The sequence below is a fragment of the Mustela lutreola genome, chromosome 1 (genome assembly GCF_030435805.1).
Source record: "Mustela lutreola isolate mMusLut2 chromosome 1, mMusLut2.pri, whole genome shotgun sequence".
Classification (NCBI taxonomy): Eukaryota; Metazoa; Chordata; class Mammalia; order Carnivora; family Mustelidae; genus Mustela; species Mustela lutreola.
The window spans coordinates 219,594,725-219,607,935 of record NC_081290.1 but is presented as its reverse complement, the minus strand read 5'-3'; the positions used below and the strand labels follow the sequence as shown (position 1 = coordinate 219,607,935).

Genomic DNA, 13,211 nt, shown 5'->3' with positions numbered 1-13,211 from the left:
CAAGGCAGCCAGCACCCAGGGCCAGTTGAGGGATGGGGGCCTGAGCCATCAGGATCAGAAAGCTAATCTGAATGTACTTTACAAGAGCCATGGACCGCCCTGTGCATAATAATAAGCTAAGCCCTAGGACAGGCTTGCCACAGCTGGCTTTTGCAACAAGCTCAGGATCCTTTCAATTCTTCAAATAGGAGTCAGGGGTTGACAGGCTGGCAAATGGCACAGGTGTTCTGATGACTCCTTTGGGTCAGCTGTTCTCATGAGAATCAGAGTGAAGACATCAGCTTTGAGAGCGACTTAAGTAGGGGTCAGCTTAATGGGATAAACAAAATAATGTTGAAAGGTGGCAAGAGGGAAGTATGGCAGCCTCTGGCATCTTCTTCCTGCGCCACCTTGTGCTCTGGAATGACCTGGGGTGTGAGGAGTAATTCCTTCTAGTGGTGATCTAGCTCCAGAGGAGACAACAGAAGGTCAGTTTCTGCTGAGGGCCTCTTCTATTCTTGGTTGAGAGCCCCCTGGACTTCCCCCATTCCTATCTCTGTCATCTTTTTAAAAAGTCTCTCACTGACATTCTCTGTTAGTGGAATTTGGGGCACTAAAACGTGGAGCTGTCAGTGAAGTTCTAAGTTTGGAGGCCATCTAAACATGCCCCTCTCTGTAGTCCAGTCCGAAGTCAGACGGTTTCTTATTCATTCTTGCACTCATACCTCAAACATCTTTACAGACTCATCACATGCCAGGCATTGATATGAAGACTACAAAGCCTAGTGGGGAGAGAGACAATTAAAAGGGCAACTGCCTTACAGTGTGGCAAGTACAGCGTATAGTGGGGGACGGCTACATGAGCGTGAATGTAGGAAGTGGACTGAGACCTAGATGCTCAGAGAAAGCCTCTTGGAGGAGGTAACAGAAGACAAGGAGGAAACAGATGGGGCTGTGGGGTGAGAGTGGGTGTTTGGCAAAAGGGAAAGGCATTTCAGGCAGAGAAACAAAATATGCAAGGATGTGGACAGGCGAGAGTGTGTTACTTTTGGAAAACTATGATTTACTGAGGTTGAAGGTTAGTCCAAGGCAGGAAGGGGCATGCATACACGCAGTTGCCCACATATTAAAGCTTTTGGACAGAGCAGTTAAGGCTACTTTGGGATGTATCTTCTGCTTTGGAGGGTAGAACATTACTCCCCTGTTGTACTGTGTTTTGTCTGAGAACTTTCTCCCCTAGAGACCTCTTACAGTCCAGTTCCAGTGGCTGTAGGTGTCAGGAAAACTCTAGGTTTCCAGACTGACCGTACCTTGACAATGAGCCCCTTGGAGTCCACCATCCAGATCTTCTTTGTGGCCTCTGCCTTGGGTACGCCTTCTTTCTCTAGGGCCATGACAAGGAGGTGGGCGATACCCATGGCTGCCTGGGAGGGATCGTACAGTGGATGTTCAGACACAAGGCAAACAGCTGCTCAGCATTTGTCAGAAGCTTTACCAAGTTCCTCTCTTCTCTGCACCTTCCCCCCTTCTTCTAGGAGGCTCAGGAGTCCTTGGGACACCCAAATGTTGGTGCCCAGGCAGCTGCACTTAACACGGTATACCTTGGCTGCTTCCTCTTCTCTGAACCCCTGAGCACCTCCCTTCCTTCATGCTTCTCCACTGATCCTTGTTCTCCTGATGGCACCTACCTCACCCGCACCTTGAAAAACAAACACGTGATTGGAGAGCTTGTTCTTGGTGATTCGCAGAGCAGCTAGGATCCCTGCCACAGCGACAGAGGCCGTGCCTGCAACAGAGTGCCCTGAGATCAGTCTCTGGCCACTGGCTCCCCACCCTGAGAGAAGACCATTGGCAGAGTCCCCCATGCCTGGAATGTGCTGCAGAACAAGCACCTCTGCTTAGCCCTTCCGGAGGTCAGGGCTGCAGGCATGCAGGTTTGGGAGCAAGTATACGCCCTGTTTGTAGGTGCCTGTTCTTGGACAGACAGCTCCTGGATTGTGACTGGACCCTGGGAGGGAGGATCAGATAGTCAGCGGCTGCTCCCTCCAGCATTCATAAACGAAACGATACGGACAAATATAGTAGAAGCTGAAAAGAAATGTGGGCCTCACAGAATAATTTAAGGGATAAATAGATAAAAAGCAAATTAAAAATGAGGGCACCAACTAGCCATGAGACATGAAGTGACCCTGTGATCTGAGCTGTCTTACCCACCAAGCCATGAGGTGGGTGTGCCCAGCAGCAGCCATCATCAGTGGCTTGAGCCCGTCTGGAAGGTACAAGTAAGTCTCATGAGCAGGTGGCTCAGACTCATTTGACACCTTCTGCTGAAGCATGATTTCTTCTCCTTCGATGCACACCTAGGGCCTCACTAGGGATTCCTTACGACCAAGGAGAAAGTAGCTTGGGCTTGGTTTACCGATTACTCTTCATGATACACTGGCATCAATGGGAAGTTTATGGTTGCAGCTGCACAGCCCCAGCAAAAGGTAGCCCTGAAGAGTGAGAGCGAGAAAAATATTCCTGATGGGTAGGACTTGAAGTGGTAAATTTGGTGGTCCATTTTGGTCTAAGAGATGGTTAGGTCTACAGTCTACACTGATACATGGGCCGTTGCTAATGGTTTGGCTGATGGTCAGGGACTTAGAAAGAACAGAATAGTAAGCTTGGTGATGAGGAAATCTGGGGAAGGGTGGGATCAGTATAGATTGCGAATATATTTGTGCCACATAGGAAAGTTCTCCAAAGGGCATGATGAAAGAGATTCCCTCAATCACGCGAGCAAAGTGGCATGTCCTGTGTATCTTAGCATCCTTCTCCAGTCACCTAGGGATTACACAGTGAGTTTCTGTACAAAGTAGTCATGGTGGCAAGGATGGAAACTATGCATGGATGCCCTGTCACCAAGGCTGACCCACTATTGCTACTGCTCAGTGACTAACCTGTTAATGGCAGAGGTGAACAGGGAGCTACTGGTATGTCATCATTCTCTGGGGACCACTTACCGGGTAGCATGATTGCCTTGGACTCTTCCCATTATAGACAGGAAAGAGATTTCTCCTCCCTGGAATAAACAAATACTCTGGATATACGTTTTTTTCCCCCTGTATATAAGACTCTGCCAGTGCCACAGTCTGGGGATGTCTGGGATCTGGGGATGCCCTGTCATCATCCTGATAGACACCAGACAATAAGGCTCTAATCAAGGAATTCATTTCACAGTAACAGAAGTGAAGCAACAGGCTTATGCCCATGGAATTCAGTGGTCTTGACATGTACTTGGCCACCCAGGAGCAGGTGGCCAAATAGATCTGTAGAATGGGCTACTGAAGACTTCCTTAAGACTCCGGTGAGGTGACACTCCACGAAGCTGGTGAAGTTCTGTCTTATAGGAGGCAATACAGGATTTGACTTAGCAAACAGTATATTGTACCCTTTCTCCTACAGCCAGAATACTTGGGTCTGGAAATCAAGGGGTAGAAGTGGAAGTGGTTCCTTTCATCATTTCACCTAATAACTCATTTGCAGAAATTTTGCTTCCAGTCTCTTTAATGGATGCGCTCTGGATTGGAGGTGTTGGTTCCCCAGAGACAAGCGCTTCTATAAGAGTTCACAACATGGTTCTACCAAACAGAGTTGAGATTGCCACCTTGTCATTTGGTTCTCTTTTTGCCACAAAACCATGGACAAAGAAAGACGGGGCTACTTGACGGGCTGTTATCAGGCTACCTGATGACTGAGGGGCAATTGAGGGCAGGAGGGTCTAGATCCAAGCCCAGGGGATCCTCTGGGGCATGTCCTAGTACTTGCAAGCTCACCAGGGGATAGTAGTGATTGCTATGGCAACCAAAGAGAGGCAGGACCACTGAGGATTCACATTCTTCAGAAAGAAAGGTATGGTCACCAAACTAAAGAACCTTGGCCAACCGTGGCCCTGAGGACAGGAAAACATTGGATGGAAGGTTGAGCAAGAAACGCAGAAGCATTGACTATGGCCTCATGACTGATGACAGAAACAAGGACTATAGCAGCTTGGCATAGTTTCTGCCTTGATGATGATGTGATTTATGTAATGGTATAAGCTAATTTAGTCTCCCTTCTCCTTCCTCTTATATGTTTATATAAGTATTGTTGGAGGTTAATTCTATAGTTTAGTCTTTAGGTGACAGAATTTTCAAATGTGATTGTGACTGCGTTTAAAGGACAGTTAATCCTGCCTAGAGATGGGTAGTGTGACTCTTTTCCAGAGACGAATAAAATGACTGTAGAGACTTTGTCCCTCCCACTTTGGGGAGAAGGTGAGAATGTTTTCATTTGTTGGAAAGATGTATTTTATTAGGCACTTTGTTAGAGTTGTTTTTGTTGTTGTCTGGAAGTACCAGGGTATAGAACCGTGTGTATGGAGGCTGAATGGTTGAAAGGATGGACTATGGCAATTATCGGGTAATTGTTTCTTAGTTTCAAACCCACCCTTCACTTGGCTTTGTCTGCAAACTACTTCTGAGCTTTGCCAACTGGCTCTATGCTGGGCTCTGCCAATAATGGGCACCACAGTGTGATGGAAAGCTAGGTGAGGGGGACAGATGCTTCATCCAGCATCATCCTTGCCGTGTGAGATTGACAGATAAAGTGTAGGATGCTTAACTTTGAATTTTTGATAAACAATAAATAACTTTTTTAGGATACCTCCCATGCAATATTAGTACAAATGTTCTAAAAAGTTATTCATCATTTCTGTGAAATTCAAATTTAAGTAGACATGTTGCATTTTCATATTTCTAAATTTGGAAACCCCACAGCCTTGGTTTTCCATTTCTACAGCAACAGAATATTCCAGAAGCAGCACCTGAATTCAGTTTGCAGTTTGTCCATCACTTGCAGAACTAGCCTTGTAGCACACACCTCGGAGACACCAACACTAACCAGTTGCCACCTGGTCTTCTCTTTGTGCCCTAGCCTCAGGACTGAGAACAAGTGCTTAGGGCTTTTCATTTTTAAAATACGTAGTAAGCAATATTTTGTACTAAGTCTTCTCTGTTAAAGCAACTGGTGGAGACACTTACTGATAGAGTTCACAATAAAGTAATCACATGGGCACCGTTAGCCTCCATGACAGTCAAAGAAAAGGAAGTTATAGTGGGACTGCTTATGGGCTGTTAAAGTTGCACAAATCAAAGAATTTGATGTCCTCCAAGCCTGGTGAGGGAGTGGTGAATAGTAAGAAGTTGCAGCATAAGTTGGATTTTAAAATGCTACGGCCTTTTTTGGGAAGCTATTTCCCAATATAGACCAAAGGCATAAAATGCTTGTGCCCTTTAACCTCATAGTTCTACTTCTGGGAAGCTATGTATGGAAAAATCCACAATGCATGTCCTTGGATATTTATGACTGTGTTATTTATAATACAGAATGACTGGAGATAACTTAAACATTTAACAAAGGAGTAACAGTTCAGTAAATTAGCTAGTGCGGACACTCAGAATATACTGCACTATTAAGAATGATCATATGTAGATGATATGGCAAGAGAAAATGCTATTAAGTTTGTAACTAATGTCAGATACTGTTCCAAGTGCTTTACATGTCTAACTGCAAAGATGTTTAGTTATTTAATCCTAACTATTATCATCCTCGTTTTACACCCTGGGAAAATGAAGTACAGAGTAGTTTGCTGAGTTATCCAAGATCACATTAACAGAGTGAACATTTTAAGGGAATCCCAGGGAATCAGGTTCTAGGTCTTGTGCTTTTAACCATTAGACCATGCTTCATTGAGTTAGTTGGAAGGAAGAGAACCTTAAAAGGTCTACATATCATGATTCTGTTTGCAATGAAACACACACATGGAATCTGGAAGGGACAACCAAATACTCAAGATGGCAGAGTGCAAACATGAGTGAATTTTCTGTTTTCTCTTTCCAGCTATCAAAGGCATTTGCATTTTGTAGCTCTGGGGAAGGGCCTTCTTCCAGAATATGGGCTGGATTTGTACCTGGCTTAGAGGGCATGTGTTGGGCTAAGACAGGGGACACAGCAAACAGCAGGAGCCTAATAAATGCATGTTCATCACTGTGGCATCAGAATGCAGGACCCCGAGGTAGGGACACAGAAGATAGGGTGCAGGCTCTCCAGCCTTCACACAGGAATGGCCTGGAGGACACTGGGTCCCACAGCCTGGACTGAGGATTGCTGGGAGCTTTCCTAACACCCTTCTGAGGGTCCCCAAGGAGCTCACAGTGCATGCACAGAGGGCCTACCAGGTGACGGGCACCATGCTAGGCACTAGGGAAGGTGAATCACACATGGTCCCTGCCTTCAGGGAACTCCCTGTTCTCCAGGGCTTGGGCACCAATAACTGTAACATAATCAGTAGTCAGAGGTCATTGTGTAGAACTCATTGCCTTCATTTATTTATTAAGCATCAGTTGTGTACCAGACTCTGAGGTACCAAGGACACCCTTGGTAACAAAATAGGTTCATTCCTGCTTTGTAAAGAAAGTATTAGCTGGAAGTATAACTTTGTAAAGGAAGACTAATTAGTATCAACTGATTGCAAGTGTGATGGCAACTATAAAAAAGTTGTTCACGATACGCTTTTTGTTAGTTCCTGTATAGAAAAGCGTATCATCAGCATCAGCCTGCCTTCGCCTCCTGCCTCCCCGTGTACTCGATGTACCAGGCATGTTCGCGATCATTCCCTAACAGGTCATGTCTCTTTACACCTACGTGCTATGCCTGTGATGTTTACCATCTGTAGGACCTTCTGCAGTTCCTTATTTATTCCTTAAGACTCAGTGCACAGGATCTCCTCTGTCAGACGCTCTGTTTTCCCTGGCCAGGCATCCCTAACCTCCCCTTCTTTTCCCAGGACTAATTTTTATCTAATCCGAATAAATGGGGCTGTATCTTGGCCAGGCCCAGCCCTGTACTGCCCTCAAAAGGAACACCAAGCTGACAGCCAAGAAAGCATCAAAGAGCAGTGAAGTCATTATTTAAATCGCTTACATAGGTAGTGAGAATTGCATGGTATGACCCTCCTCCAAATTCCTAAATACCCCTGGCTATGATTTTCTTAGTCTTATGTCAGCTACTCCCGTTTCTGTCTTGACGTAAACACCTCCACCCATCCTCTTCTCTGGCTCTCAAGAGCCACTCTCATTTTAGTTCTTCTGAGTCAGAGTCTGTATTTCCGAAGGTCTGCAGATGATTTATATGCCCGTTTAAACCCGAGGTGCACCGAGCTAGACAGCTTCTCTAGGTGAAGTCCTAGTTCCCTTCCCCAGAGAGAGGGGGGTTTTGCTCATCCGTGTTTGAGACCATCTTCTGCCTCCTGACAGGAGATGTGCAGGACATCCGCCACCAGATGGCGCCAAAGACATTCCAGCAGAGAGACTCCCACAGACACCCCCCCCCCCCCCCCCATGCGTGTTGGGTCCTTTCCTTCTCAGAGCCATGTAACTTGTGTTAGAACCTACAAGCTGAACAACTGGGCTTACCTGCAGAAATTCGGTGCTGGATGGGGACCGGAGAGCATGACCTCCAACAACCGCACAGAGGAGGGAACAAGCCCCCGCCAATCACCCAGCTGGAAGCAAAGCAGGGCAGGGGGGTGGCCGGGTGCTACTTCTACCCCTTCAGGGTCTCTGAAGCTCTGCCAGCCTCTCCTGACTCTGGACTGGAAGGCCGCAGGAGGGGCGGGAGGGGCTTTCCTAGGGGACAACTAGGGGATGGGGGCAGTGGAGGTAGAAGGAAGAGAACTTAGGCAATAGATGCCATGGAAGAGGTGGAGGATACAAAACAATGGGAAATCTGATAGGGAAGAATGGAACATTTCCATGAAAGGATGCGAGGGCAACTGCCATTTATTGATCACACACCGTGACCTTGACTCTGGGCTGCATGTGTGCTTAGCTGCGTCTGCTCATTTAATCTTTACAACAACTCTACCAGGCAGGTGTTATGAGCCCCCCCCCCCCCCCCCGCTTTTTTTTTCTCCTTTCAAAAGTGGAAAGTGAGGTTCAAAGAAGACTGAAACAAGCAGGAGAGAACTTCTGAATCCCCCACCACTAAGCCTAGAAACCCTCTGCCTCCATGTCTCTACATTTTGCTTTTCTTCCTGTTACCACCTGCTCCTAGCTCAACCACCTCCAGGTATGGGCTAGATCCTGTCCATTCTGCCTACGCAAGGAATTTGTCTTGTAATTTTTTTTTCCTTTTTTTTTTTTTTTGCATCCTCAGTTTCTCCTCCCCTGGATCACTGCCATCAGCATACAAATAAATCATGAAGCTTCCACCTTTAAAAGGCTTTCTGTTGACTGCATAGTCCCACCTTATTTCTTACTTGTTAAGAACGGAATATATTTGTTGCCTCTATTTCTTTTTTTCTCACTCTCCCTGAAATCCATTCCAATCAAGCAACTGTCCCCACCTCTTGACAAGGTCACTTGTCCCACCCACCACGTGGCCAAATTCAGCGCTCAGTCCTCAGCTGCTGCTTCCCTTGACCTCTCAGCTGCACTGGATACCGCTGCTCATTTTCCTTGTGGGAAGCTCTCTCTGCACTTGGCTCCTGGAGCCCTACTCTCCTGCTCGCCTTCCTGGGCTCCTCCTCTGGGGCCATCCTATGAGGTGGCAAGTTACCCTAGTTCCAGACCAGAGCCCAAGAGGAAAAACAGCAGTTCTCGAGCCCCATCTTTTAATGTTTGGCAAATTGAGGCATCTCCATCGTGAACTTTCATTTTGGGCAGTTCTTGGGTAATGCGTCAGGGATTTAAAAGTGGAGAAGAGGGGTGCCTGGGTGGCTCAGTGGGTTAAATCTCTGCCTTCAGCTCAGGTCATGATCTCAGGGCCCTGGGATCGAGCCCTGCGTTGGGTTCTCTGCTCAGTGGGGAGCCTGCTTCCCCCTCCCCGCCTGCCTCTCTGCCTACTTGTGATCTGTCAAATAAATAAATAAAATCTTAAAAAAAAAAAAAAAAAGTGGAGAGGAAGGAAGCTCTTTAGCTTTCTGGAGGTAACCACCTGGAGAGGCCCAGGGGTCCAGGGATGTTGCTGAATCTGGCTTGTGCCCATGATTGCCACAGGCCACCCAAAGTGTGACTGGTTGTTTCCTATTCACCATGAAAGAAAAACAAGTTTTCCTTTTCAGAGGGAGCTTTCCATAATTACACTTCCTGCAAATGGAGTGTTAGAGGTGGTATGCTGAAGAAATAGCACAGAAGGCCAAGCCGAAAATGTAGTTTCTAGCAGTCCCATTTGGCCAAGTTATAGGAACTTCTATGCTGGACAACAGATTCTGGAGAAAAAGGGAAGAATGAGCCATTTCTCACGTGAGGCAAGGCTGCTGTCTCAGACGGGGAGTTAGGCGTGGTCAGGGTCTACTTGTGGTGGCTTCCGAGGCTGGGGACCATGCGGGGGATGGGCGTTGTCCCCTGCAAGGCCAGGCCTGCTTCTGCCTTCCCACAGCAGCTAGCTACTGGCATGCATTTGTTTATACCATTCATTCATTCATTCGCTCGTTCATCATTCAATTGTGTCCTGGGGGCCTGTTCTGGGCCTTCACTGTGCTAGGCCTTGAGGCTAGAAGGATAAATAAAACTGTCCGTTTGTAGGTTGTTAACAGCACATATGTTCAGAAAGTTCAAGTTCCTTTAATTGGATACCAAGCAAAGACCTTCTAGACCACTGCAGCCCTATTTCTGTGTTATGAAGAGATTTTCTGGACTCTACAGAAGGCAGTTCCTGGCCTGTGCAGATGATGGGGTAGACCTCTTCTGACACAATTTGGGAAGAGCCAGAGGGAATAATTACCATCTTCTTGGCTGCTTTGGGGTTTTACCTGATGCAGCAGGGTAATGGGAGGTCCCCAAGGAGCCAGGATCAGAGGCAAGAGACCTACAGGAACCTCAGGGCTAGAGACAGCCCAGTAAGGGAGGAACAGCCACAGAACACAGGGCTTCATGGGGGGGGGAGGGGGAAAGGCTCTGGAGAGAAGGTTGAGAAGGCCAGGGGAGGCCTCACTGCGAGGAGAGAGATGGGAAAGGGCAGAAAATGCTGCTCTCTGTGCGCGGTGATGGTGTGAGGGAGGGGACAGCGGACCCCTACGAGCCGGAAATAGCTCCTGGTCTCTTGTAAACAGGAGAAACTGGCGGGAAAAAGTCTCCAGTGCTTGGCCATTCCTCCTCATCTGCCCCTTTGGTATCATGTCGTCTGGGCTCTGGGGAACGTGGAGGCATTTTGCAAAGTGGGTGAGCCCTGGGCTCTGGGGAAAGGGGCGGTCAGCCAGACCCCTGTGGGACAAGCCTGACCCTGGAGGTGGGACCCTGGAGGGGGTGAGGCTTGAGCCTTTAAGGAGACACAGAAGTTAGCCAAGAACAGAAGAGAATTCTAGGCAGACGGTCCAGCCCGTTCGGAATCAGAGTTGGCGAAAATTCAGAGAACAGGGAGAAGTCAATGGTGTGGAAGAAGAGGGCATGCGTGGCGAGCGGCTAAAGGCTCTGCCTCTCTTCTCAGGTCTGCCCCTCCCGCGCTCGCTCACCCCCTGCAGAGTCGCTCTGTGTTTGGCTCTCAACCCTTCCCCCGTCTCTCACCTCTGTAGGAGCCTACTCTGCACCCCGGGTCTTCATTCTCGCGCTGAGCACGGTTACATGCTTGTCCCTGTCTACACGTCACTGCTGCCCTTCGAACACCCTGGGCCCGCAAACAGTGGTCACGATGGAAACACCACACGGTGAATCCGTGTAGGCTCCAGCCACCCAGAAGAGATAACGGCTTTGTAAAAAGCATCATGGTCATTCTGTCCATCCTGGCTGTTTACACTGTTGTGTCCATTTTGCAGATAAAGAGAAGAAGGCTGTGAGGATTTAAGCTACTTGGTCAAAGCAGAAAGCAGAAAAATGGGGATGCAGACCTCGGCTTGTCTCAAGCCAAGGTCTGAGTGTTAAGCGCTCTAGCGCACAAATTAAATAAAACTTGAAAGCGTGAAAGGGTGACAGGGGTCTGACCTACCACGTGGCAGCCTGATGGCCCTCTGGCCCCGGGGATGTGGTCGGACTCAGCAGCAGTGCAGGTCCAGGGCAGGCTGGCGGGGTGGGCGGATGCTGGGGAACAGACAAGCCAGCTCGACTTTCCTGGCCCTGTGCGCACGGTGTGCACAGCTCACAGCGGGGGCTGGAGGGCCAAGGTCACTAGGCCAGCAGCATCCTGCATCTGGCTCCTGGGAAAGGATACAGCTGGCCTGTCCCCCAGCATGACCATTGCTGTTGCTGGTCCCCTTCTGGGTCTCTCTCCCCTCCCCTAAGACAGGATGCTTCTCTGGGCCCAGATGAAACAAGTCCCCTGAGCCCCTGCCTTTTCCAAAATGCCTGCAGACACTGCCGGCCATAGGTCAGTGCGTGAGCAGCTTGGCTCACAGAACCAGCCTGGGGTGGCAGAGGCTTTCTGAGTCAACCGGGGTGGGGGCAGAGGAGTCCGCTGGCAGCCCTGGGGAGTGCCTGACCCTTCCAGCCCTCGGGTTCCTGAGGTCCTGCCCTGCAGACGGCCCTGTGGGGTCAGGGAAGCCCAAGCATGTGGGACAGCAGCACTGGCCAGGACACCATCCAGATTAGGTACTAGAGCTCCTGGTCAGCCCCTGGTATGCTCTGCCCTCTCAGAGTGTAGTCTGGTGGGATCCTGAAGCCTTCAGTCAGATCTTCCTTGTTCTACCAAGGAGGGGAGGCAGGGCTGGTATTCAGAGCAGGCAGTGTGGCCCCAGTCTCATTTTCATGTGGGCAGCTGGGTTCCAGTCCCTACCACGTGTGGGGTTCTGGGCAGAGTCTGACAATGAGTCCTGCTGGGGTGGGCTGGGCCTGGCCCCAGCAACCACATGCAATTTGTTCCTCTTGTCTGTTTGCCCCTGTCATGCCTTCCTCTTTTCTTCCCTCCCTCCTCCTCTCTCTCAACCCTCTTCAATTCTGCACCGGATGTTCCTTCTTTATTTTTGAGCATGGCCATATGGCTTTAGGTCTCACTTCTCTTCACTTTGTATTTGGAGGTAACAGGGGCCGATCCTAGCATGAGCTTACTCGTCCGTGTTGTCCCACGAGTCCTGGAATCCCTCGCCCATCTCCTAATTGCCCACTTAGCACTGAGAACACACATCATAGGCCTCTGGTCCCGGACCCGTCAGTAACCAGCCGGTGATGGCGACAAGCCCCTTCCGCTCTCTGGGCCTCCTCTCTGGTCTGTAAACTGGGGGAGTTGGAGGAGGGATGGGGAAGATGGGAGCAGCAGGCTGCTGGGGATCAGGGACAGCCCCACTTCTGCATCTGGAATTTAATCCTTAGCAAGAGGACTTGCTGCCCTGCCCCATGCCCATGGGGGAACAGACAGCCCGGTGTCATGGAGACAGAAGGAGAAGCCGAGTCGGAATAACTAGGTTCTAGTCCCACCTTGTGCCTCTCTGGCTATGTGACCGGGAGCAAAAGGTAATCCTTGAACTTCAGTTTCTTCAGTGACATGAGACCGCAATGTCTTCCTCCCTGAAGGGAGAGGAGCTAATCTGAGGAAGTTGTGAGATACTGTGGACAAAAAACACTTTTTACATCCAAAGTCCTGTGTGCATGCAAAATGTTATCACTTTGCATAGGTTGGGCTCCCTGGGAAGCAGATTCTGAGCCATATGGAGTGTTCTGGAGGTTACCAAGAAATGCCCTTGGGATCAGCACCTCTGGAAGGGGCTGGGGGGAGCAGGATGGGGCAGAGGAGAAGCGGGGCTGTAGGTAGTCCTTAAAGCCTCAGCTGACCCCGTGGGGAGCTCTGGAGTTCAGATGTCCCCTCCGCACTGTCCTGCACTAGGCCACAATGGTTGGGCTTTTCTATTCCCTCATCCCTATGTGAGGGCATCTTCGGCAGGCAGGACTGTGGGCGAGGTGGCTCTCTCTGGCTGAGACTTTCTGCCTGATGCAGCTGACAGCTCTGCCAGCAGGTGGGACGACTCTTTTCTTGAAGGAAGGTCTGGGGAGGAGTGGGGTGGGGGGGCGTGCTCCTCTGCCCGTCTGTTCACAGTTGTCACTTACGCGGTCGTACCTAACCGTCAGGCTGTCCTGATCAAAGACTTGATATTACAGGGGTCCTGACATTCTGGAACTATTTGTTAGTTCTTGCTACGCATTTTAGATTCATGACTTCAGTCTATAATATCTGAGAAAAGAATGGGAAATTCCTCTGCGGTCTGCTGTGGGGCCCGGAAAACTTTC

The 13,211-nt window shown here is 49.2% G+C and overlaps 1 protein-coding gene across 3 annotated transcripts in view; it reads right to left on the bottom strand.

Annotated features, from left to right (window-relative positions):
• ME3 (malic enzyme 3) overlaps positions 1–13,211 on the bottom strand; it is a 219,176-nt gene that overhangs the window by 6,898 nt on the left and 199,067 nt on the right. For all 3 annotated transcript variants that reach the window (XM_059187140.1, XM_059187132.1, XM_059187123.1), the window contains exons 9-10: positions 1,668–1,765; positions 1,290–1,403 (exon numbers count right to left, since the gene is read on the bottom strand). In XM_059187140.1, the coding sequence (XP_059043123.1) occupies positions 1,290–1,403; positions 1,668–1,765 (212 nt within the window). The remainder of the gene's footprint in view (positions 1–1,289; positions 1,404–1,667; positions 1,766–13,211) is intronic.